This window comes from Malania oleifera, chromosome 7 (assembly GCF_029873635.1).
Source record: "Malania oleifera isolate guangnan ecotype guangnan chromosome 7, ASM2987363v1, whole genome shotgun sequence".
Taxonomy (NCBI): domain Eukaryota; kingdom Viridiplantae; phylum Streptophyta; class Magnoliopsida; order Santalales; family Ximeniaceae; genus Malania; species Malania oleifera.
In genome coordinates, this window is record NC_080423.1 from 101,526,813 (window position 1) to 101,551,872 (window position 25,060).

General features: G+C 35.8%; 1 protein-coding gene across 3 annotated transcripts in view; it reads left to right on the forward strand.

The window, feature by feature from the left end:
* LOC131160260 (DNA (cytosine-5)-methyltransferase CMT2-like) overlaps positions 1-25,060 on the forward strand; it is a 78,601-nt gene that overhangs the window by 45,971 nt on the left and 7,570 nt on the right. For 2 of the 3 annotated variants that reach the window (XM_058115717.1, XM_058115718.1), the window contains exons 10-20: positions 7,055-7,113; positions 7,239-7,305; positions 7,433-7,762; positions 7,834-7,902; positions 7,969-8,055; positions 8,135-8,222; positions 19,646-19,767; positions 19,845-19,946; positions 24,589-24,632; positions 24,716-24,785; positions 24,857-24,960. In XM_058115717.1, coding sequence (XP_057971700.1) covers positions 7,055-7,113; positions 7,239-7,305; positions 7,433-7,762; positions 7,834-7,902; positions 7,969-8,055; positions 8,135-8,222; positions 19,646-19,767; positions 19,845-19,946; positions 24,589-24,632; positions 24,716-24,785; positions 24,857-24,960 — 1,142 coding nt within the window. The remainder of the gene's footprint in view (positions 1-7,054; positions 7,114-7,238; positions 7,306-7,432; positions 7,763-7,833; positions 7,903-7,968; positions 8,056-8,134; positions 8,223-19,645; positions 19,768-19,844; positions 19,947-24,588; positions 24,633-24,715; positions 24,786-24,856; positions 24,961-25,060) is intronic. The other variant, XM_058115719.1, reaches the window with a different exon arrangement.

Below are 25,060 nucleotides of genomic sequence, written 5' to 3' on the forward strand. Positions count from 1 at the left end.
AAAAAATTTCCAGTAGACTAAACTAATTATTCAGTCTTCTGAAGAAATTCTTCAGTAGACTGAACGAAATCTTCAGTCTTCTGATGTACATCTTCAATCTTTTGAGTGTGCACCTCAGTCTTCTGGGCATACCAAATTCAAATTTTTCATTGTAGTTTTCTAAAATCCTTTTTGCTCTTTTGCTTTGATTTCTCATAAAACATTTTCTAGGGTTTTAAATAAGGTCTCTAAGTCCATAATTACCCCTAGAAGAGCTTTCAACATATTTCATAGGCTATTTAAAACATGAAGTACTTACATCATATCTCTCAAAGCCTACAATTCTAAGCTTTGAAGTTTTCCATGATATTTTTGCTTTGACTCCATCTTGTCTTCATGCTTCAATATACTTTAGCAAGTTCTCATTCATGCTCTCATGATCTTCAAGCTTTATTAGATCATCTTTGAATCCATGCCTTTTAAGCTTCCTTTGATCATCTTTCTTTGGAGTATTAGCTTTCATTGATCTTTGTGAGCACTTAACCTTGTATTCTCTTTCTTGAGTCCTATCACATCATCTCTTAACCAAATATGTTAAGTTCCTCTGATTTGTTATCATCAAAACAAGATTTTAAACTTTGTAAGGCCAACACAAACCCATCACTTCCTTCCCTTGTCAGCCTCATTATCTAGATAATTAGCAACCAACTTCATTTTCATTCAATTGTATACCTCTAATAGCCTTTGTAAAGTCAGATTCAAGAATCCTGACTTTGAAGTGCCTTTACCAATTATATTCTAATGACCATAATACCCTTGTTGACTCTCATTTGTTAGCATAACACTGAATGAAATTGAAGTAGAAAAGTAATTGAGGGAGGAATGGAATCAAGATGGGAATGGAACTATTTTTGAAATGTAATTACTGTGTTTGGTTTGTAACATGGAATGACTATAGGATTTCAGTCTAAATTTCTTTCCAACATTTGATATTCTTTAATAACTTCTATAATTGAATGAAAATAAGCCATTTTTATGAAAAATCCTAATACATAATTATTTAATTTTGTATTATTATTTTTATTATATATAGTTATTTTTATTGGTGTTAATATAATGTTTTATTGTTGTTATTATTATTATCCTTAAAATAATAATAATTATTATTTCCTTTTTATTATTATTGTTATTTTTGTCATTATTATTTTTATAGTAATAAATATTGTTGCCATTGTAATTATAATAAATTTATTATTTTTTTCTATTTTAATAATAATTATTGTCCTTAAATAATAATAATAATTGTTGCACTTTTTAGTATTATTGTTCCTTTTGTTATTATTAGTTTAATAGTAGTAAATACCTTATCAGTTGTTATTATTGTTATTATAGTTATTATTAGTTATTGTTTATAATAACAATAAAAATTAATATTATTATTTATTGTTGTTTTCTCAATTACTATTTTGTTATTTTATTAATAGTGATTATTATTAGTATAATTTTTATTTTATATTGTTGTCATTACTATTTTTATAATAATGATTGTCCTTGGAATAATAATAATTCTTTTTTTCCTTTTTTATTATTGTTCTTATTGTTTTTATCATATTACAATAATAAATATTATTTTAATTGTAATATTATTAGTTTTTATGAAAGTTATTATCCTTAAACTAATAATAATAATAATAATAATTTTAACCTTTTTTATTATTAATATTGTTATTTTTGTTTTTATTATTTGTATAATAATAAATATAATTTTTGTTGCAATTATTATTAGTTTTTATTATTTTAATTATAATAGTAATAATAATTACTTTTATTAGTATTAATTATTGTTTTTGGAATATTTTTTTAATTATAAAATATGTCTGATTCTACGGAACGAAGATCGATTCCAACCCATATGGATTAGAATCATGATTCCCCATTTGCAAGAATCACGTTTTGGTCAGAGTATGCTTTCATCCTTAATTTCGTAAACCAAACGCAGGTTTGTGATTCAATTCCTGAAAATTAGTTCCATTCCAAGCTAAATTTTACAAGGAAAATGGAGGATAACACACTAATAATGGTATTGGACTAAAATAACCATTAACACTACCCCTCAAGATGGAGCATAGATGTGATATGCTCCTAGCTTGTTAGAAATAAATTTAATACAAGCACCCTCCCCCCCACCCCAAAAAAAAAAATCTTTGGTAAGCAAATAAGCGAGCTGCATATCAGACCCATTTAAGTAGAAGTAATGAGATCTCGCACAAATTTCTCATGAACAAAGTGGCAATCATCTTCAATGTTTTTTGTTTGCTTATGAAAGAGTGAGTTGGAGGCAATATGAAGAGCAACTTGATTATCACACATGGGCTTCATAGGCTTAGAATGTGGAAATCTCAATTCTTCAACATGTTTTTTTTTTGCCAAACAAGCTCATATGTCCATGATCCTATACTCTTAACTCAACACTTGACCTGACCACTATAGTTTGTTTCATAATCTTCCTAGAATCCAAATTACTACTAACAAAAATACACTACCTGGTTATGGATCTTCTGTTTGAAGGTGAACCAACCCAATTTCATCAGTATCTCCCTGAATATAAGTGTGACACTCATCTTGATGTAAGTGACCTCTTCCACTTGCACCTTTGAGATATCTCATGATGTGAATTACTGCGTCCCAATGACTTGTCCTTAGAGAATGCAGAAATTGACTCACAACACTTGTTGCGAAAGATATGTCCAGTAGAATGACTATGAGATAATTTAACTTTCTGACAAGTCTCCGGTATCATCCAAGAATAGGAAACAAATCAACCATATTTTCCACTAACATGTTAGGATCCGTGGGTGCATTAATCGGTTTGGATCCCATCAACCCTATCTCATCCAAAAGATCTAGAATATATTTCTTTGTAACAAATTAGTTCCCATATGAGATATGGATATTTCTACACCCAAGAAGTATTTCAATGGTCCCAAATCTTTGGTTTGAAACTTAGTTTGTAGAAAATGTTTTAGGCCTTTAGTACCTTTGTCATCATGACTTATAATTACAATACCATCCATATACACAATAAGAAGGATCCTACCCAATGAAGTATGATGATAAAACACATAGCAGTCCACTGCACACCGTCGAAGGCCAAATTCAAGTACTACAAGACTAAATCGGCCAAACCATGCTTTGGGAGTTTGTTTTAAACCATATAGTGCCTTTTTGAGTCAACACACTAAGCCTGACTACCCTGAGCAACCAACCCAAGTGGTTGCTCCCTCTCGCTCCATATAGACCTCCTTTTCAAGATCACTATGCAAGAAAGCATTCTTCACATCAAACTAGTGTAGAGGCCGATGACAAGTGGTGGCCAAGGAGATGAATAGACATACTTATGTAAGTTTGGCAACTATGGAAAATGTGTTGGAATAACCCAAACCATGCACCTAAGTATACCCTTTAGCAACTAGCCATGTCGTTGGACGAGCCACAAAACCATCACGATTGACTTTCACAGCATATAACCAATGACAACCAATGCACATATTTGCCACGAGGTAGAGATACCAATTCCCAAGTATTGTTATTGTCCTATAAAGCATTTATCTCTTCAATTGTTGCATTTTTCTATGGAGTGGGCTAAGGCTTCAGAAATAGAGTTAGGAAGGGAAAACAATGATATAGTAACAAACCAATAATGGGAGGTGATCTGAAGTTATGGCAAACAAAGTTGGTGATGGCTTGTTGTGTATGTGCATTTACCTTGTCTAAAGGGACTTTTGATGAAATTAATTGTTAAGTGTTGAACACTAGATTTCCCTTTGAATAAATTCATATGGAAGGCTAAGGTTCCTTTCAAAATAGGGGCTTTCATTTGGACCTTGGTCCTTTACCGACATAATACAAATGATCTGCTACAGACAAGGATGCTCACAAAGCTATAAGCCTGGATATTTGTTTAATATGCTATGATTCTAATGAAAGTATTGGTCATTTGTTTCATTGCCAGTTGGATAAGGAGATTTGGGTAAGGCTGTTTTCAGTCTTTGGTGAGGATGTGGTTTTCCCACGAACAGTTCTAGCCTTCTTAAAAGTGCATCATAGAGGCTTTGTTAGAAGGAAGGAAGAGATGGTTTTTTGGATATGTGGTAGGCTCGCCAAGGCTTGGGTCCGTAACTACCAAAAATAACATTTATAAAACCTAACTATCCCAAGTTCAGCTGAAAGGGGGTAAGTCGGGTATCGATCCACGAAGACTTGAAGCGCAATTGTTAAACCACTTCCAATTTAGTTTATTAAAGCCTTGTTATGAAAAAGAAGTGAAAGATGGTATTTTGCAATGGTGGTTGTCTAACAACTACTGGAAAGCATGTAAATGAAAGCAAATAAATCTATACTACCATAAAGCAAGTAAATTTCTAAGTTACCCTACTTCTACAAAGCGATATTGTGGTCTGAATCAAACGCTGGATGCCATTCCTCTAACTACGCTCATCCAAACTTCCATAGAAGTACCAACCTGAACGGGCCAAAGCGGGAGAGGGGCGATCGAGGGCATAGTAGTAAGGGTGCACCAACTGTCCAGAGTACGGTTAGGAACCGGAGTATACCTTGTCTTAACAATAATGAACACCTCCTCGGTTCTGTAGCCGACTATTTCCCTCTGACTGATACGCAGCAGTGCTTATCCTTATCTGCAACCTTTCATCAAACACACAACAAGTAAATGGAAAACAGTAAATTGAAAGCAATAAATGAAAGCAAGAGTAAAAAGATCATCCCTTTATCATTCCAAACGTCTGTCACTAACGCCAGAAGTACAAGAGGAGATCCTAATATACACGGTTGTTGCATGAACGCCATCGGTTGTCACAGGTCGTCGGACACTCCATACACAAAGCAAAACTATTCTACTCCTATTCTATCTTGGCTCTCAATAACTTCCTAGCTCCAACACTCTCCTAAGAGAGACCAAAGAAGAACCCAGAGCTTGTGTTTGTAGTGAATACTTATAGGCTCTAGGGTTTACAAGGTTTGTTTTACAAATTAGGAAGGTTAGCAGCAAAATTTCGCGCAGAAGATTGTCGCTGTTGACCAAGTCACTCCTCTGTCATTCTTGTGCGCGCCCTAGTCGAGACTCTCGGTACTTTTGAATTTCAGTTCTGTCTCAGTATCTCAACATGATCGCCCCAGCGGGTCACTTGGTTGAGCACTTGGTCGAACCTTGTTGCATTCTGATCTCAATCTGAACCTTGGAGTTTGCAGTGGGAGACTAAGTCGCCCCTATGGTTTGCTGGTCGCGCCACATGGTTGAGCATCATCTTCTAATCCATTTATGATCTGAAGACTTCGGAGCTTGGCTGAATGTCTGAATTCGTACTTTGAATCCTCCTTTTCTTCTTGTAATGCCTAACTCCATGGTTTTAACCTGTTTTTCCTAAAAAGACAACAAACCTTGCATAGCTCTGAACGATGATAACTCTGGGTAAATACATAATAAAACGAGGATAAACACAGGTAAATGAGGGTCTAAAATCATATAGTTTAGGGACTCATCAATATGTTCCGTATTTTCCACCTTTTGGACTCTAGATGGAACGGAACGCAAGGATTTTAGGCAATCCAACTTTGTATCTTGTGTGATGGAGTGGTGCTCCTTGTGTCTTTTTGGGCTTATTCTTTTGATTCTTTCCGGGGATTACTCTTGTTAGATATTCAGAGCAATTGAGTGGCGCATAATCGTAATTTCTTTTGTTTCTTTTGTTCCTTTGGTTTTGTAGGAGGATCAATTATCCTCCACCCCTTTTAGAATTTTATCTCTCTTGTTAATGAATTTCATTTTCTATCCCAAAAAAAGTGTTGAATACTGGATGGTTAAATCTTTGAGTTATTTCAGTTTTGGTAATTGACCTCTAAATATGTGTGGGGATAGGATTTAGGAGACGAGGAAAGGTGTATCATGAAAGACATGAAGCATTGTGGATTTTTTTTTTTAGGCAAAAATGTCTAGCAGAGACCTTAATAGACCTCTTAGAAAATTAGAAATTGGAAGATATTTTGTTCAATCCATGGACATAAACACCAATTAAGAGGTTTACCTAACAAGGCCGGTTCATGCAATTTTAAACAAGTAAAGGCCAGATTCTATTTGGAGGCTATTAAGGGCAAACAGACGATGCCTTTGACCAGTTTTACCATTGAATTAAGCAGATTCTCCCCCTAAGTTATTTTTAGATTGTATTAGGATTTTGGGTTTCCAAGGTCTAAGCATAAGCATGATGATAGAATGGTTAATTTAGAAATCATGGATTTTATGCTCTAGGGTGTTTTATTCTGTTAAAGCTTGATATACATTGTTGGTCCACAACCTGATAGCTTAAGCTTTTAAGTAAAGCGGTAATCTAACATGGTATTAGAGCTGGTTACTAGGAGGTAGGAGGTTTTGGGTTCTAGTCTTGTTGCCCACGTTTATTATGTGGTGTTTAAAAAATTATTATATAATTCGTAATGGGTGTTATTTTTCGTGTGTTTATGACTCCATGTCCTATTGGGCTGCATGTGCAGGGGAGTGTTAAAGCTTTATATACATTGTTGGCCCACAACCTAACAACTTAAGATTATAAGTAAAGTGGTAATCTAACATGCTCATTTAGTAAGTGGCAATCATTTTGGTTGATGTTGGCTGTTTTGGCCAAAGACTACGGTGTTGGAGGTACCATTGGTTGAGTAACAAGTTTGATTTCGATTGGCAAACATCATCATGGTCTAAATGAAGATACAAATTTGGCTCTGCCAAGTTGGTCATGGTTCCCACTAAAAAAAAACAAAAAAGGATCATTTTTTAACGTTCTGCTAGTCACAAGTTGATGGACTTTAGCGGGGAAACCTAATTCATGCTGGTTGACAATCAAATTTTTTCTTATGCTTCAATTTGCATAGTAAGGGAGCCATTTGTGAATGTTATGCATTATCAATGCTTCTGAACTATTTATATTGGATCATAAATAATAAATTCAAGATGCGATATTTATTGCTTGCTATTCTTAATTGTTCTACTTTTTACCTTTGGTAGGTTCGTTGGGCTGGCTATGCTGCAAGTGAAGATACGTGGGAGCCAGCTCAGGGTTTGAGGTATGTTATTCGTATTTGTTGTTGCTTAGTTTCGTAGTTAGTGTGTACAGAGATAGAGGACTCCATAATAGTTTATATGTGTATGAATATGATGGATGTTACTCATAGGTAAGTATATTTGTTAGTAATTGCCAGGAACGCATACAAGATTTTGTACTAAAAGGGTTAAAAGCGAAGATACTGCCTTGCCCGGTAAGACTTGTTTATGTGAAATGTGTTAGAATAATACTAGCATATTATTGGATCATATTTTTATGTATGATTTCTTTGAGATTCTCTTTCTTCTTTTATTTTAAATAAAGTATTCAATATATTGCAGGGAGATGCCGGTGTTGTTTGTGGAGGCCCTCCTTGCCAAGGGATTAGTGGCTATAACCGCTACAGAAATGAAGATTTTCCTTTGGACGATGAAAGGAATCGTCAAATTGTAGTCTTCATGGATATAGTGAACTTTTTAAAACCAAAATATGTTTTGATGGAAAATGTGGTTGACATTTTGAGGTTTGCCAAAGGTTCCCTTGGAAGATATGCTTTAAGTCGTTTGGTTCATATGAATTACCAAGCGAGGCTTGGAATGATGGCCGCTGGTTGTTATGGTCTTCCGCAATTTCGATTACGAGTTTTCTTGTGGGGTGCGCATCCACTTGAGGCAAGTACTCTCTTATTCTACGCATGATTTAATATAATTTATTTATTTATGTTATTGCTTCGTTTATGCAGAGATTACCACAATTTCCACTTCCTACACATGATGTGGTCTTGAAATATGGGGCTCCATCTGAGTTTGAGGTACTGATTTGTTCCATTTCATTCACTTTGGGGCATTTTCATTGATAACCCTTTATAATATTGCAGCGTAATGTTGTTGCTTATGATGAAACCCAATCTCGAGAATTGGAGAAAGCGCTTGTTCTTCGTGATGCTATCTCTGATCTTCCTCCTGTAATCTCGCCATTATCTCCCTTTTTGTTTTTATTTCCTTACATTTGAATCATGTGCTTACGTGGTGTATTTCTTTAAGATCACAAACGAAGAAATTCGGGAGGAGATGTCATATAGAGCACCTCCAGAAACTGATTTTCAAAGATATATAAGAGCAACAAAATGCGGTAAACACATTCACCTCCGTCTTTGTAGACTGAATTTTGGACCAATATTGCTTAGCTTTGTAGATGTAGTCAAGATTTATAGATCACGAGATTATTTTTGCTTTTCCCCTTTTACTCTTGTATAATTCTTGTGCGTGTGCATGTTTGCTTTTTGACACATTGCTACCTTGGTTCCTTTTTTTCATGAGTATTGGAATTGATGTTGCTTGTAGAAATGGCCTTCAATAAAATGGAGTAGAATTTCATGAGTTTAGTGTTATGCCTATCATATCAAGCTAAAGAAGTGAAATAGGATTTCTGTATAATCTACCTTCTTGTACATGTTGCTCAATAGTTGATTATTATGTAGCCAAATTGGCCATTGGGTACTTGATAATTTAGCAACTTTGAAAACCTAATTTGGACATCAACAAGGATACGACATGATTTGGGCACGATCTTAGACCATTCCTTGAATCATTTGGTTCTCATATCCCTATTGAATTTGGCATGTTTAAGGCAAAAGTATCTAATGTTATTGATGAGAACAATTGGATTTGGCTAAAAAAAACTCAAAAGTAATGTATGAGATTAAAACTATAGTGAATTTATCTCCAAGCACACTGTTGCCAATTTTGTGACCCTCTACCCTGATTTTGACTTAATATCAAAAGCTTTTGTGGTCAACTAGGCTTCGACCTTGGTTTTATGGACATGTTCCTTAGGACTCTTTTATATGTTGGCTCGGAATTCACATTGGATAAACAGTTGGGTTGGGGAAGGACCACTTCTCCTTCTTTTCTTTTGTGTGAACATTTACTTTTTAGTTGCATTTCTACTAGGCAACGTTTTAAGGGACTCAATTGAGGCTTGCCTCAGGATAAGGCATGTCCACAATGCCCTGAGGCTTAGTACAAAATACCAAATAAGAAGGTCAATGCATTATAAACGGAAGCATATGCATTTGTACAAAAGGCATGCCTTTTGAACTTCTTTAGTTGTGGTTTGCACATTTTGAATGGGTGAATCTCAAATTAGATTTGGCTATAAAATGTTAACCACATTATATATGAAGGGAATGTCCTAATATTGAATGTCCTAACATGAGTTACTCTAAAGTTCGTGAGCCTTAACCTTTTGAAAATAATTGAGGGTTACATCTTAGATTGTGAAAATAATTTGAACTTTGAAATGTTATAATTATCTCTTCACATGATTTTCTTAATGAATTCAAATTTTTATTTTTTGAATGGCCACAAGTAGTTTATAATTATGTTTAATTCTAATTTTAATTTTTTGTAATTTTCTTAATTTTTTAGTTTCTGTTATCTATTTACATATTTTTATCTAAAAAATAAAATTCTCCAAAGTCTTTCACCTCAACACCTTAGAGCTCACGCCTCGCCTCATATGGATTAAAACACCTTGCCTTATGCCTCATGCGTTATGCGTTATGCTTTCGCCTTCTAAAACATGGGTACCAAGCACCGGCTTTTGAAAGTTTTGTGGCTTGTGGGCATGCAAAAAAATCCAAAAATGCTTGATAATTAGGGATATAGTATTTCTTGGATTTCTTCTCTTGCTGCAATCCTCATATTATTTGCTAGTTAGCATGGGGAGCAACTGTATGTTGAATCTGGAAAACTAGGAACTTTCTTGTTTCTAGAACTCGCCTTCGGTCGCTAAATATGTGTTGAATCTGGAAAACTAGGAACTTTCTTGTTTCTAGAACTCGCCTTCGGTTGCTAAATATGTGGTCAAGAATATCTTGTTTGATGTAGGGGAAATATATAGGCAATAGGAGGTTTGACTGTTTCTACTCTATAATCCCGTTTGCTAAAGTTTTCTAGCCCTCTTTTTGTATTTTTCGGGAACACAAAACTCATTATAGATTCTGCAAAAACGACATCATAGACCGCAGACTCTGCCAATCTGCCACCCCCCCCCCCCCCACCCCCAACCCAACTGAAATCCCATCCCTAGAACTTTCACATGTGCCCTCATGCGCCAGCCGAAGGCAGCTAGGGCTGAACCCACAAACTGAGTTGCTGATGCGTGAAGCTAATTTCAGGCATGTCTCTGGCCTGAATTCATCCAGCAGTGGTTGAATCCCTCTATAAGCATATTATTGAAGTTTCTCATGATTTTTTTTGTCCAAAGATCTCACATTACATCTTTTGCTTATAGAAGTAATCATATTGTGTATTTGTCATTTGGTGTCTCTCCCACTTGTCAGTGGGTTATTGACTCCGCTGGCACTAACCATATGACAAGTGTCACCAACTTCTTTTCTACTTTCTAGTACTCTAAAAATCTTCCTTAAGTTACCCTTGCTGATGGCCACTACTGCCGTTAAGGGGATAAGATCAATAAACCATACTCCCTCCATCTCTCTTGTTTATGTTTTGTACATTCTTAAACCCCCCTCCAATCTCATGCCTATTAGTAAAATTACAAAGTATCTAAATTGATTTGTAACATTCTTTCCTAATTCTGTTCTTATTCATGATCTGAAGACAAGGAAGACAATTGGCACAACACATCAAATCCTTTGTCGCCTTGGTCATCCATCATTGAACAAGTTAAAACCGCTAGTTCCTACTTTGAGTTCGATGTCTAACCTTGAGTCTTGTCAATTAGGAAAGAATCATCATTAACTATTTGCTTCCCGAGTCAACAAAAGAGTTGTTAGTATTTTTATGTTTGTTCATTCCAATGTTTAGGGTCCAAGTTGTGTCATGTTAAAGTTGGGATATGGTATTATTTTCATTAGAATGTATTCAATTTGTATTATAAATAAAGGAAGATACCTATCTTCAAGTTAGGTCATTCATTTCAATCAAATCTTAACATGGTATCAGAGCATGATCAAAACTAAACTCTATTCCCCTAAGCCATCGCCGGAAAACACCATTCCTGCGGCTGTTCTTTCCAGATTCAACCATATACCCATAAAAGCAGACCCCCCCACCCCCCGGCGACGACCCACCCCACAAAACCCCATTGTTAGAGGACACCCCATGCGCCGGCCAAATGCTGGCAGGGCAGACCCCAAACCCCATTTTTTTCTTCATTTTTCCTCTGCCATGCTCTGATTCCTTCTTTAGGCTATATTATCAAGCTGTTAGGCCAGTATTTTTAAAAAAAATTCAACCTTTTTCGACATGCACTCTCAGTATTCCGTTCGTTTCTGTTCAGCGTTTGTGAAGGCTTCTTTGTGAGTTTTTTGGAGCCATGGCAGCGTTCGTATGTTCAGTTGTGAGGCTGTGGCAGTGCTATATTCGTTGGTAAGTTGTTCACCTCTTTCGTGGTTGTGTCAGTCCTTCATATAGTTTGTGATTGTCCCGATTATTGAATGTTCTTGTCTTTGGTGTGGTTTCTGATTTGTGAGTGCCGTGGCAGTGTTATATCTGTCGGGGAGTTGTTCACCTTGTCTGTTGTTGTGTTTGTGCTTCACATAGTTTGTGATTGTCCTGATTATTTTTTATTGTTCTTCTTGTTTTTGGTGTGATTGCTGATTTGTGAGTGTTGGGATGGAACCTATGGATTCCAAAAATTTGTTTCCTACATCGCTGCCACAAATAACAACTCAAAAGTGGGATGGAAAGAACTATGTTCGATGTTCTGAATTTGTTTGGATTTATTTAGCAGTATTAGGGAAATCTGACCAATTGCTTCAATTTGATTTTTCTGATGAGAAGAGAAAAAACGTGTTAGTTTAGGAAGATGCCTTGATTGTTTCCCTTTCATGGAATTCGATGGAGCCACAGATTGCACAGATGTGTATGCATCTAGATACGTGCAAGGAGATTTGGGATTATGTCAAACTTCTATACTTTAGTAACATTACACATATGCATGATTTGTCCTAGGAATACTTTCAGTTCCAAAGAGGAGATAGGAGTATTTCATATTATTTTGGAGAGATGAAGCATATTCATGAGGAGCTTAACATTGTGCAACCTATAACTGTCGTGAGATGTAGAAGCAGAGGGAGCAGATGACAACTCTTTGTGTTCTAGCAGCTTTGGGACCTGAGTTTGAGGCAGTTCGGTCTCTGATACTCAGTAGTTCCGAGCTGCCATCATATGCTGATGTTTGTTCTCGTGTCCTTCGTGCTTCCTTTAGCACACATTCTCTTTCTCTTGCATATGGCTCTGAGAGGATAACCTTTGCTACACACAATGATTCTAGTTCTCTCCCAAAAATCGCAAAAGTTATTGTTGTAGTTCGAGCAGTCATGGTGGTATAGACGGATGAGGCAGAGGTACTCCTTGCAAGTGCACTCATTGTGGACGGAATAATCATTACTATTGAGCAGTGTTGGGATATTCACGGTAGACCTTTATGTGTTGCTAATGTAGCCACCACTGATTTCATACCTTTGGGGGCAGCCAATGCAGCACCACCGACTCCTCACATTTGGGGTCAAGTGGAGTGCATACACTGTATCTATGTCAGAGGAAGAGTATTCCAAGTTCCAGTAGATCAAGCATCAAAACAAGCTTCTCTTCCCATTGCATCTTTTGCCCAAACAAGTAATCACATAGTATGCTTGTCATCCAGTACTTCTCATCCTAGTCCTTGGGTCATAGACTCCGCTATGACTGATCATAATGATAGGTATACCTAGCTTTTTCTCCACTCTTTAATATTTCGCAAATTTACCTTGTTTCACTCTTGCTAATGGATCTGCTACTACAGTTAAGGGAATTGGAACTGTAAATCCCACTTCTTCTATTTCTCTTCGTTTGGTTTAATATATTCCCTAATTTCCTTTCAACCTTATGTCCATGAGCAAAATTACTAAATCCATGAATTGTTCAGTGACATTCTTCCCTAATTTTGTGGTAATTTTTTTATTTGAAGACGAGGAAGACAATTGGAGGAGGGCGTGAAGTTGGTGGACTCTATCACTTTGAGCTGCTATCTCCTTCTACCGCCTGCACTACTGCTGCCACACATTTTCAAATTCATTGTTGCGTGGGTCAACCTTCATTGGAAAAGTTAAAATGTCTTGTTCCTAGTTTGAGTTCAGTGTGTAGTCCCAATTATGAGTCTTGTCAATTGGGAAAGCATCATTGTGTTTTTTTCGCTTCTTGAGTTGATAAATGGGCTGCAAACCCTTTTATGTTAGTTCATTCAGATGTCTAGGGTCCTAGTAGGGTTGTGTCCAAGTTGGGATTTCGATACTTTGTAAACTTTGTGGATGATTTTTCTAGAATGACTTGGTTATATTTAATAAAAATTGTTGAGTTATTTCATGCATTTTGTGCCTTTTGATTTGAATAGAGATTCAATTTGGTTTGCTAGTTTGAATACTTCAAAGTGATAATGCTAAAGAGTTTTTCAATGCACAATTCACTACTTATATGACTCAATTTGGTACTGTTCATCAATCATCTTGTGCTCACACTCCTTGATAAAATGGGTTGTAGAGCGGTATAATAGACATCTTCTTGAAATCACTCGCACCTTACTTTATCAAATGCATGCACCTAAAGTATTTTGGAGCGATGTTGTACTTACTACTTGTTATCTAATTGACAAAATGCCATCCTCTATTCTTAGTGACCAAATTCCCTATTCCGTTTTCTTTCCTAATTCACCTTTGTTTTCTCTTCCTCATATTTGGGTGTGTCCTTTTGTCATCAACCAACTCTTGGGGTGGATAAGTTGGATCCTCGCGCTATAAAATGTGTCTTTCTACGCTACTCATATACTCAAAAGGGATATTGTTGTTATAGTCCAATGTTGCATAACTTTTTTGTTTTTGTTGATGTTACCTTCATTGAGTTTACACCTTACTACACCTAGTCGTTGAGTGCTTCTAAGCTCAATTAGTCTCTTTATTTGTCTAATTTTCCAGATTCTATGTTGTTTTCCTTGCCCAACCAACCATTTGAGTCTCCATATAGTTTGAGTCCTTATCTTCTTGATCATCATAATTTGCAAGTGTATTCACGACAACAATTCCAAGGAGAAGAGTACCCTTTAGCTTCTACTACCACACCTTTGATTTCCTCGTCTAATGATCATACTTCCCATGATGTTGATCCTCCTATTGTTGTTTGGAAAGGTAAATGCGTATGTACTCAACACCCCATTTCCAACTATGTTTCTTATGACTTCCTATCACCCTTCTATTATTGTTTCATTACTGCTCTATCATCTACTACCCTTCCTAAATCTGTTTCAGAAGCCTTAGCCCATTCTAGGTGGAGGGATGCTATGATTGAAAAGATGGGTTTACACTATGAAAGTCAACCCTGATGGTTTTGTGGCTCGTCTAAAGGCCCGTCTTGTTGGTAAGGGATACACTTAGGTGTATGGTCTAAAGTATTCTAACACTTTTTCTCTTCCTTCCAAATTTACATTAGTACGTTTCTTTGTCTCCTTGGCTACTACTTGCCACTGACTTCTGCATCAGCAAGATGTGAAAAATGCCTCCTTGCATGGTGACCTTGAGGAGGAGGTTTATATGGAGCAACTACTTGGGTTTGTTGCTCGAGGGGAGTTAGGCCTAGTGTGTTGGCTCAAGAAGGATTTATATGGTTTAAAACAGTCTCCTAGAGCATGGTTTGGTCGTTTCAATGTTGTAGTTCTTGAGTTTGCTCTTTGACAATGTGCTATGGATCATTTTGTGTTTTGTCGGGTAGGATCCTTCTTGTTGTTTATGTGGATGATATTGTTATTACAGGTGATGATGATAAAGGTATTCAGAGTCTCAAACTTTTTCTATAGGCTAAGTTTCAGGCCAAAGATTTGGGACTGTTGAAATACTTCTTGGATATAGAAGTATCTGGATCTTATATAGGAACTGTTGTGTCACAGAGGAAGTATGTTCTTGATCTTTTGAATGAAACTAGCTTGTTGGGATCTAAACCGGTTGATACACCCATGGATCATAATAGCAAGTTAATGCCAGATATGGGTGATTCTATACCTAATCCTAGACAATGCCAGAGACTTGTTGGAAAGTTGAATTATCTCACAATTACTCGGCCAGATATATCTTTTTCAACAAGTGTTGTGATTCAATTTTGGACTATTCGAGGACAAGTCATTGGGACGTAGTAATTTACATCTTAAGATATCTCAAAGGTGCACCTGGGAGAGGTCTTTTATATCGTGATCCAGGTCACACTTATATCCATGGATATCAAGATGCAGATTAAGCTGGATCACCTTCCGATCGGAGATCCACCACCGGGTATTGTATCTTGGTTGGTGGTAATTTGGTTTCTTGGAAGAGTAAGAAACAAATTGTGGTGGCAAGGTCAAGTTCTGAATCAAAATATACAGCTATGATTAACACTGTTTGGGAACTTGTTTTGTTGAAGAACATGTTGGAAGAATTGGTTTTTTCACATTCTTAGGCTATGAAGTTGATGTGTGATAATCAAGATGCTCTTCATGTTGCCTCCAAATCAGTCTTTCATGAGTGGATGAAGCACATTGAAGTTGATTGCCACTTTGTTCGGGAGAAACTTGTGCAGGAACTCATTACAACTGCTATGTGAAGTTGGACATGTAGCTTGCTGATTTGTTTACCAAAGCGTTGGGGGTGCTTGTGTTAAATTCATTTGTACAAGCTAGGAGCATATTATATTTATGCTCCAACTTAGGGGGAGTGTAACAAGTTATATATGTCTTTTAGTATTATTATTATTGAGTGTGTTAGTATGTTAATTAGTAAGAGTTGGTAAGAGTGTTATTTTCATTAGAATGTATTTAATTTATATTATAAATAGAGGAAGAGACCTATCTTCAAGTTAGGTTATTCATTTTAATCAAATCTTAACAAGATCCAAACCTATTGATACAACTATGGATCCTAATAGTAAGCTAGATATGGGTGATTTGTATACCAACCCTTGAGGATGCTAGAGACTTGTTGGATAGTTGATTTGTCTCATGGTCACATAGACGAATATATCTTTTGCAATAAGTGCTGTGAGTTAGTTTCTTGACTCTCCGAGAACAAGTCACTAGGATGTAGTTATTCGCATCTTGAGATATCTCAAAGTTGCACCTGGGAAAGATCTCTTATATCAAGATCGGGGTCACACTTATATTTAGGAGTATATTGATGCAGATTGGACCAGGTCACCTTCCAATAGAAGTGAACTTGTTTGGATGAAGAATATGTTGGAAGAATTGGATTTTCCATATTCTCAGTCTACGGAGTTGATGTGTGATAATCAAGCTTCAATTCATATTGCCTCTTGCTTGTTCTTCTATGAGCGGACAAAACACATTGAAGTTGATTGCCACTTTGTTTAAGAGAAACTTGTGCAGAAGCTCATTACCACCACTCATGTGAAGTTTGATTTGCAGCTTGCTAATTTATTTACTAAAGCCTTAGTGGGTGCTTGTGTTAAATTCATTTGTAACAAGGTAGGAGCATATGATATGTATATGCTCCATCTTGAGGGGAAGTGTTGATGGTTGTTTTTTTCATTTAGCATTATTAGTGTGTTATTGTTATGTGAACAAGTGAGAGTTAGTGAGGGCATTATGGCCATTGGTATGCCTTATATATTATAAATAGAGGGAGAGATCTATCATTATGTGTTATAGAAATTTCGGTTGCTAAGCAAAATGTTTCATGTGGGAAGGATGGAGAGGGAGCTTTTTTCTAAGGAAAAACTGATGTCGAGGGTGATGCTGATAGTGAATTCATCTGTTTGTGCCGCTGGATTATTACTTAAAGGTTTTGAAGGTATTCCTAATTTTTTATCATTTATGGATGACATTATATATAAAGAATGAGGAGATCTTGAGAAGACCAAGGATGGAATTTTTCTTATCCCAACTTTGCCTGAAAAATAGATAAGAGGAAAAGATATTAAAGTGCAATAAATGGTGGATCAGATGGGATTGTTGTCTTCTGATCCTACTTATTAACATTCTTTTATTTAATTATGAGTCATTGGTATCTAGCTGATTGTTATTGTGTCCAAGTCATGTTTATCATTTGATTCATTTCAGAGTCAATAGTTATTGTCACAATTCATTTATGTGGTCCATTTCTAGTATGCTGGCCTGTTTTGTCTCAAATGCAACCCATGATCAAATTAAATACACACAAGAAATTAATGCAAGTACACAAAAATTAAATGAGATAGGGAGAAGAGTTGTGCAAACTTGTATAGTGGTTTGGCTTCCTCAAGCTTATGTCCGCTCTCTCAAGATCAAATTGCCTTGAGGTTCCAAAATATCAACCTTCCTTACACTCCCCTTACTTCATCTGGTGGCAAGGTGATAAAATACAAGAGTTTTTGAATAATACAAGAATGACACCACGAGGTGTGGATGCAAGTGAAGGTACTAAGTAACTCTTAAAGACTATGCGAAGTATGCCAAAGGGCTATAAGGTTTCTCAAGAACTAAGTTTGAGCACTAGGAGAATTTTTGAGAGAGGTGAGTGTTAGAGACTTTCAAATATAAATATAAACAACCTAGGTACTGTTCATTGGGCTTTAGAGGGTATATATATAGTGTTCTTGGTCAAACTAGCCATTTATGCCTGTTGGAGTCTGATTTATGCTCAGATTGGTCAAATTGTGTCAAAAGACGTTTGGTTGGGCACTAGCCATTAGAGTATTGATCAGACCATTGGGGTCTATGAAAAGCAGGGTCTATCAACCTGTTCCTTGGATTAGTTGACTACCCAAGCCTTCTGCAAAGGTCAGTCAACTGGCCCATGGGGGCCTGGTCCACCACTCTAGGCTGACAGCCCAAAACAGTCTTTCATTTAGTTCTTTTTCCTGGTTCAGCTTTTGAGCAATTTTCAAGATATTATAGGAGAATTACACAATACAACTTAGAATACTAAAAAAATCCAACAAAAAAATAAAATAAAACATCTTGAACGAGTCTTCAAGAAACCATTTTTGAAACTTGAATTCTTTTAAACCTGTTAAGCACAGCTTAAGCTCATGGTAATTAGTTTGTGAGTAGTTTTTTATGATCAAAATTAGGTCTTGAAACCTTGAGGCTAACACTTTTTTCAGCCCATCCTCTGCATCAAAGTGGTATTAGAGCAGGTTCTTTCTTCCTGTAGGTATTTAAAGATGGTTCTAGGGGCAGGGTAGGAAACTATGGCTCATGAGGCAAGACTAACGCAATTGTTGAGATGTTGCATGAATTATAAGAGTGATGCAGGACCATTGTCAAACAACTTTAATTCTCAAGCCAAGTCTAAATAAAACTAATACATAGGCGGTTTTTATAGGATTACAGTGCTTGGAAGATAAGGAAACTATTTTCAGAATGTAATAATTTAAAATACTAATCTCTTAAATAATTATACCCTAGAAAGATATCCTAGAATCTTGAAGATATGATTCTGCAAAAAAAAAAAAAAATTACCATAAAAACTAAAACAATAAAATAGCTCTTGTTTTCATGCCACATTAAAGAGTAAAAATCAAAACCTAGTCTTATTCCCGACAGTGGGTGTTTTCTATTGTTTATCTATCTCTCCTCGTGCAATTGGGCTGCATGCATGGGGGAGTGTTGAAGCTTGACATGCATTGTTGGCTCACAACCTAACAGCTTTAAGTGTAACATGGTAATCCAACATTCCTCCTATAAATTTCTACCATTCCCTCTTTATAAGTCAATTTCAATTGTCTTATGAGGTGGATAAGGAAATGATAATGAGGATGACGATGATATCCGATTCTTTACTCTTTGTATTGCTTGTAACACATGCATTTGTTGCTAATTTGATATGAGTATTTTCTGTAGAATCCGAAAAGTTCAACCTTATATTATTTCTTTAGTATTAATAATTTGGTATTTTGTTTCAATTTGTGCAAACTTGACCTTATTTTCTTTTCTAGTACCCATTTGTACTATTTTATGTGCATTATATTTTGTGTTTGATGATGGCTTTCTATGCTTGTCTAGCATTTTGATAATTTGTGGTCATAGTGGAAGGTGAAAAAAAATTGCCGATGTCTTTTTAGAATAAATTTAAACTTTATTACCCATACCAAGAAAAATTTCTATGCTGAATCAAATGATTGAAATAGTTAAAAGTAAGTATTACTTGAGTAAATGTGAGATATGTATGAATTTCAAGATTCTTTTTGACAACTTTGACTTGCTTTCGTACTTGTGTGCTGATGGTATCTAAACGGTGAAAACGTACTCTTCACCTTGGTCAAGTTTTGTACATTCATCTCTTCTCTTCTTTTTTACATTTAGCCAGGGATTCAATTGGTTTACTCTAATTCGTGAACACAGACATAGTAACTCATATCTTCTACTTGTACAATGTGCCAGCATTCATTTGCTTATATTCAACACATCTATCTCCATAGGAGAGTAAATTAGGTGGCCGATTAACTTATTATGAGATCATCATGTTACATTTGGGGACTTCGATATTCTCTATAAGATTTGACAAAACACATTTCATTGATCTCCAGAGATGATGGGTTCCACTTCTGGCGGTAAAATAAAAACACAGAAATCTCGCCTATATGATCATAGGCCTCTACCGTTGACAGAGGATGATTATGTCCGAGTTTGTCGAATCCCAAAAAAAAAGGTTTAATAAATAATTCACCCTGCCATTTGATTTTTTCATTAATCTTTTTTTTTTGTTATTAATATTTGCTTTTATAGGGAGCAAATTATAGGGACCTTCCAGGTGTAGTGGTTGGATCTGACAATGTTGCTCGGAGGGATCCAGCAGAAGAGATACTATTGCCTTCTGGAAAGCCATTGGTAAGAAAATTTAAATTTTTTTTTTTCCATTTATATTTCTGCATGATGCATAAGAATGAATATCATCATTACGATCTCTCTCTCTCTAACGATTGCCACAATTCAATAGAAAGTTAACAGAAATGTGAAAATTGCCAAGATGGTAATATATACTGAACTTTTGGTGTTTATCAACAGCTGAGAAAAATAATATTTCATGTATATTCTTTCTCGAGTTAACAGAAAAAATAATTAACCTAAAAAATGATCATAATTGAACAAACCACTAAAAAAAACCAACTTTTGCATCTTAACAACAAATTGGAACATGAGCACTACCTTAGCTGAGGAGTGTTCTTCCTATTCTTCTCAATGATAGAGCAATATACTCCTCCAAGATTGAAAAATGGTTTGGCGAAGGCAACACAAGACCTAAAGTTCTATTTTCTCCTATTTTTAAGCACAAAACAAGTGTAGACAAGCATTGGGTTTAAGCTAGTATTTTCTCTTTCATCTTCTACTTTTCTTTAACCTCCAACCTCTAGTTTACTTCATGTCCCTCTTCCATATTCCTTGCTATATGGGCAAAAGTGAAAGAAGTTTTCTTTGGTGAAGTATGCAGGAGGTTTTCAAGTTCAAATTAAGTTAAATGGGATGTTGTTTGGTAATGAACTGAAGAAAAGGTGGCTTGGGTCTCAAATCTCTCAAAGCATGGGTTTGGAGATCCATGAATGAGAGGGAGTTACTAAGGAGAAAGATTATTGCATTAAGGTATAACCTTGATCACAATGGATGGGCATCCAAGGAGGCACAGACCTATGGTAGGGGTTTGGAAGTCCTTTCTTGATGGGCATCCTTCCATCAGGTAAGGATGGGAGGATTTCTTCACACCCATCCACTTCTATGTTGAAAATGGGGACAACTTGGCTGCAACGAGGAGGCTTTGGAGAGTATGTACATGGACAATTCTGTTAAGGGGGTAGCTAGGATGTACGTGGACAACTCCATCAATAGGATAGCCTAAAATGCCCCTATTTAGGAAATTCCTGTGATTGAGAGCTCGATTCTTTTGCTGATTTTTACGGTTGTATAAAGAAATGTCACAAACTGGCCCAATCTGGATGTGGAGGGAGATTAATACTAGAGCTTTTGAAGGACAACTACTTCTACCACAATTTTCAATGATATGGCTTACAACTCTTTGAAGTTGGTTTAGTGAGCAGTACGTGCTGTACAAGAGACACATTTCTTAGCTTCTTGTATGCCCTATCACACATGATTCAACTCTTTTTGGACAGAAGAAATCTTCCTCTGTTTAGAAGAAGAAGGTCATTCAAGAATAGAGAAACTGTAAAAATGGAGCATAAGGAATTCTCCTTAAAATATATGAAAAGAAAGAAGAAAAAAATGAAAGTAAAATCAAACCAGCACCACTAGCCAATCATGCTTTAAATCTCTATCTTTAAAACAAACAGCTGCAATAGCCCGCAATGAGACCATATACTGAATCCTATCCCATAGCATAAAGGAAGACATGCTATACTAAATTTTTTTTAAAAAGGTGTTTGATAGCACATTATATAGTTGACCCCTCCTACTGTCTAATGCGTCCTGTAAGTATGAGATAATCCTAACCATAGTCTCAAATTTCCATTAAATTGTCGAAATTGAACTTGTAATTGAACTTTAAGATCCAAAACCCTCGTTGCTGAAATTTTTGATAAGTCTTCTTTTTTAATTTAATATAGACTATTACAAGAGTGATAGAAATGATAGCTTTAACACTTGAAATTTATGCAAGATTGAACTTGGATATTAACTAGAACATTTTATTAAACCTTTTACTTCTAAAATGGTCATACCTGCATACGAACTGATATTAGTTAATTTTTGTATTTCATTTATGTCAGTTTGAAGATGTTTAATATGGTTATCATTTTATAATTATAGAACCTAGTATTCCTCATATATGTCATATGTATTTGATTTATATTATTTTATGTCTAAATCTTGTGTGACCATGTCGATTAACATTTTGTAATGTTTCATTAAAAAATTCCTTATTTTACTACTAATTTATACAACTTTGTAAAATCAAAACCGATATCATGGTGTTATACAATGGCTGTTATGTTGCATAATGGCCTTTATGTAATGAATTTTGGTAGGACCAAGACCAATCCCGTTTCAGACTGCATTAGCCAGGAGAAGCATGCAGCAGGCTGTTACACTGCCATTTCCCCTATATCAAGATTTCTGTTCTTCGAAGCCTCAAAAATTAAGTTCAAAAGATAAAGTATATAAATAAATAAAAATTGGCATGGATTTATAGTGTCTTACAGGTGGCAGAGGCATGATGTCTTGACACATGCATCTGACATGCTGATATGTTGTAGACCAATACCTCTGCGTTACAGGAGTCTTTTGGAGGATATCCTATTCTAATGTTTTTGATAAGATCCCTTGAGAGCACAGTTCTAGAAAAGAAATATGTAACACTTGGACCTGAAAGTCCTATGAGCATTCATTCAACTGAGCTAAAAGCTTGAACTCAAGTTACTTCTGGTCAACTATCCACGTATAAATTACACTTTATCTTTAAGTCAGCGTGGGCTTACTACTCACTCCTACATTATTTTCATTGCCACCATTCTATTACACTGCTTTGGTTTCCTTCTGGCTCTGCATAGTAATTCACAAGATTCTTCTTCCCTTGTTCAATTCAATCTTGAGCTAGGCGCCCCTCACCTGCACATCCAAAGGGCTGCCACAGACTGCCGTTGATCACAGTCTTTATTACTTTCCCTCTTCTTTAGTTCTATGACCTGCAACTCCATAGGCTTTGCCCTATCTCATCCTTGAGTCATAGTTTACTAGAGAGAATCTAACTATTATACCCTCCTAACATCCCATATTGACTGTCCCGAGCCAGGTTCTACTCACCTGCAAACATAAAGGCCTGCTACAGGCTGCTTCTTGATCAGGAGCCTCTCCACAAGAGGAATCTGTTGGACAAACTGATGACATGTTGTCAGTGTGATTAGCGGCTTCTCTGGTGCTGGTTCTTACAAAATGTGTTTTTGGTTTACAGGTAAAATAAAAAATAAGTATGATAAAGTAGCAAGTAGTATGGGAACAGTTGGAGGAGAAATTAATCCTTCTCACGTTAGGATTACTTCAAGAGCTAGCATTTAAATCGTGTCCTTTATTCACTCTATCAGAATTAACTTACTTCACATGGTAAACATGAAGTCTTATATTGTCATGATTTGCTTATCCAGTGAGGTTAGGATACCACTTTATCTAAAAGCTTAAGCTGTTAGGTTGTGGGCCAACTATGTAATGCTCCTCCTCATGTGCAGCCCAACAGCACGTGAAGTGATAAACAAACATAAAAACATCACTATTATAGGGAATAAGATCATTCTTAACGAATGAATAATAAACATGGGCAAGAAGATTATAACCCAAAACCACTTGGTAACCAGTTCTTATACCATGTTAGAATACCACTTTACCTAAAAGCTTAAGCTGTTAGGTTGTAGGTCAACAATGTATATCAGGCCTTAAGGAGTAGTTTAGGAGGAAGTGATCACGGACAGTAAAAATAGAGATGATGAAATAGGGACATTTTTGGTTGAGACATAACTAAAAGTGATTGTTGTCCTTAGATCAATTTTCCACCATAAAAGGAGAGATTGAAGACATTACATATCATATAAGATCCGATAAATGAATAAATGAATTTTCTTTATTTTTAAATCAAAGAATGTTGAGTGATTTAACTTCTCGCTGATTAGTTAAGTATGAGCAATTCACAAAACCTTCACCTTGCCAATTTATTTCAAGTAGGATTATTGAGATTAGTGAAATGTGTGAATGCTTCTGATGCTGAGGGCAATGCAAGGAACAGTCACATCTGTGGCAACTGTTCCATATCAGATCTCCATTGCTGTGGGGCCCATATGAAATTTCTGTGAACTCCACAGTAATGGAGGGGTCAAGGATGACTGGATGAGATGGGAGAGGAACTGCTGGTACGATGACCCTAGCAAGCCTTTTAATGAATTGTGTCTGTTCCAGTTTTTTAGTGTAACTAGAATGAGGATGTTGAGATAGATGAATAAAAGAAAAGCTGAAATAAGATTTCACTGCATGGAGAACAGGGATTGAAAATAGAATTGGAAACAAATGACTAGTAGGATGATATGCATATTAAAAATGCACTAATATGGAAGACTGATTTGATTGAGGTGAAGTGATTCTTAGATACGAGCAAGAGATAGGGATTGAGAAAACTGTACGTTGATGCAGTAAAAAAAATTATAAAATTAAAAAGAAATGAGATAGCCTTAAATTGAGCTGAATGTGGAAAAATGATTGATATGATCGGCCCCAAATCATTCAGATAGAGATTTTGATGTAGATGTTGTATTTGTTTTTTGTTTTGTATATTGGCAGAACCCAGAAGAGTCAAGTCTTGATCTTACAGATAAATTCTGTCAATTTTCCCTTGTTGTCTTTACTTATTCACCTTGCATTATCATATTTTATTTGAAAAAAGTCATTTTCTTTTAATGTTTGCAAAAAATGTCTTTTTTCTCTGATGTAACTTTATTGTACTTGAAACCATTGTGATGTGTCATATTTTGGTTATGACTAGATACCTGAATATGCATTAAATTTATGGGAAGGGAAGTCTTTAAGGTAAGCTTATCTTTGTTAGCAATTATGCTTTATATCCTTTCAGAGATTTTTGTGCCTGTTTTTTAACCATAATAATCATGTAGACCTTTTGCACGGTTGTGGTGGGATGAGACTGTGCCAACTGTGTTGTGTAGACCTGATCCTCACAGCCAGGTACTTTTGTCTACTTGTGTAGTTACCTTGACGTTTAAACTAAGCTTGATAGATTTTTTGGTATCATCTAGGCAGTTTTACATCCAGAGCAAGATAGAATGCTTACAATTCGTGAAAATGCAAGATTGCAAGGGTTTCCTGATTATTATGAATTTTGTGGGAACATTAAAGGAAGGTATTTTTTCTTCATTTGTTTAATAAAATTTCCTATGTCGTGCATGTCCTTTCTATGAGCCAAAGTTTCTGTTTCTCATATTTGCTTATGATTTTATAAT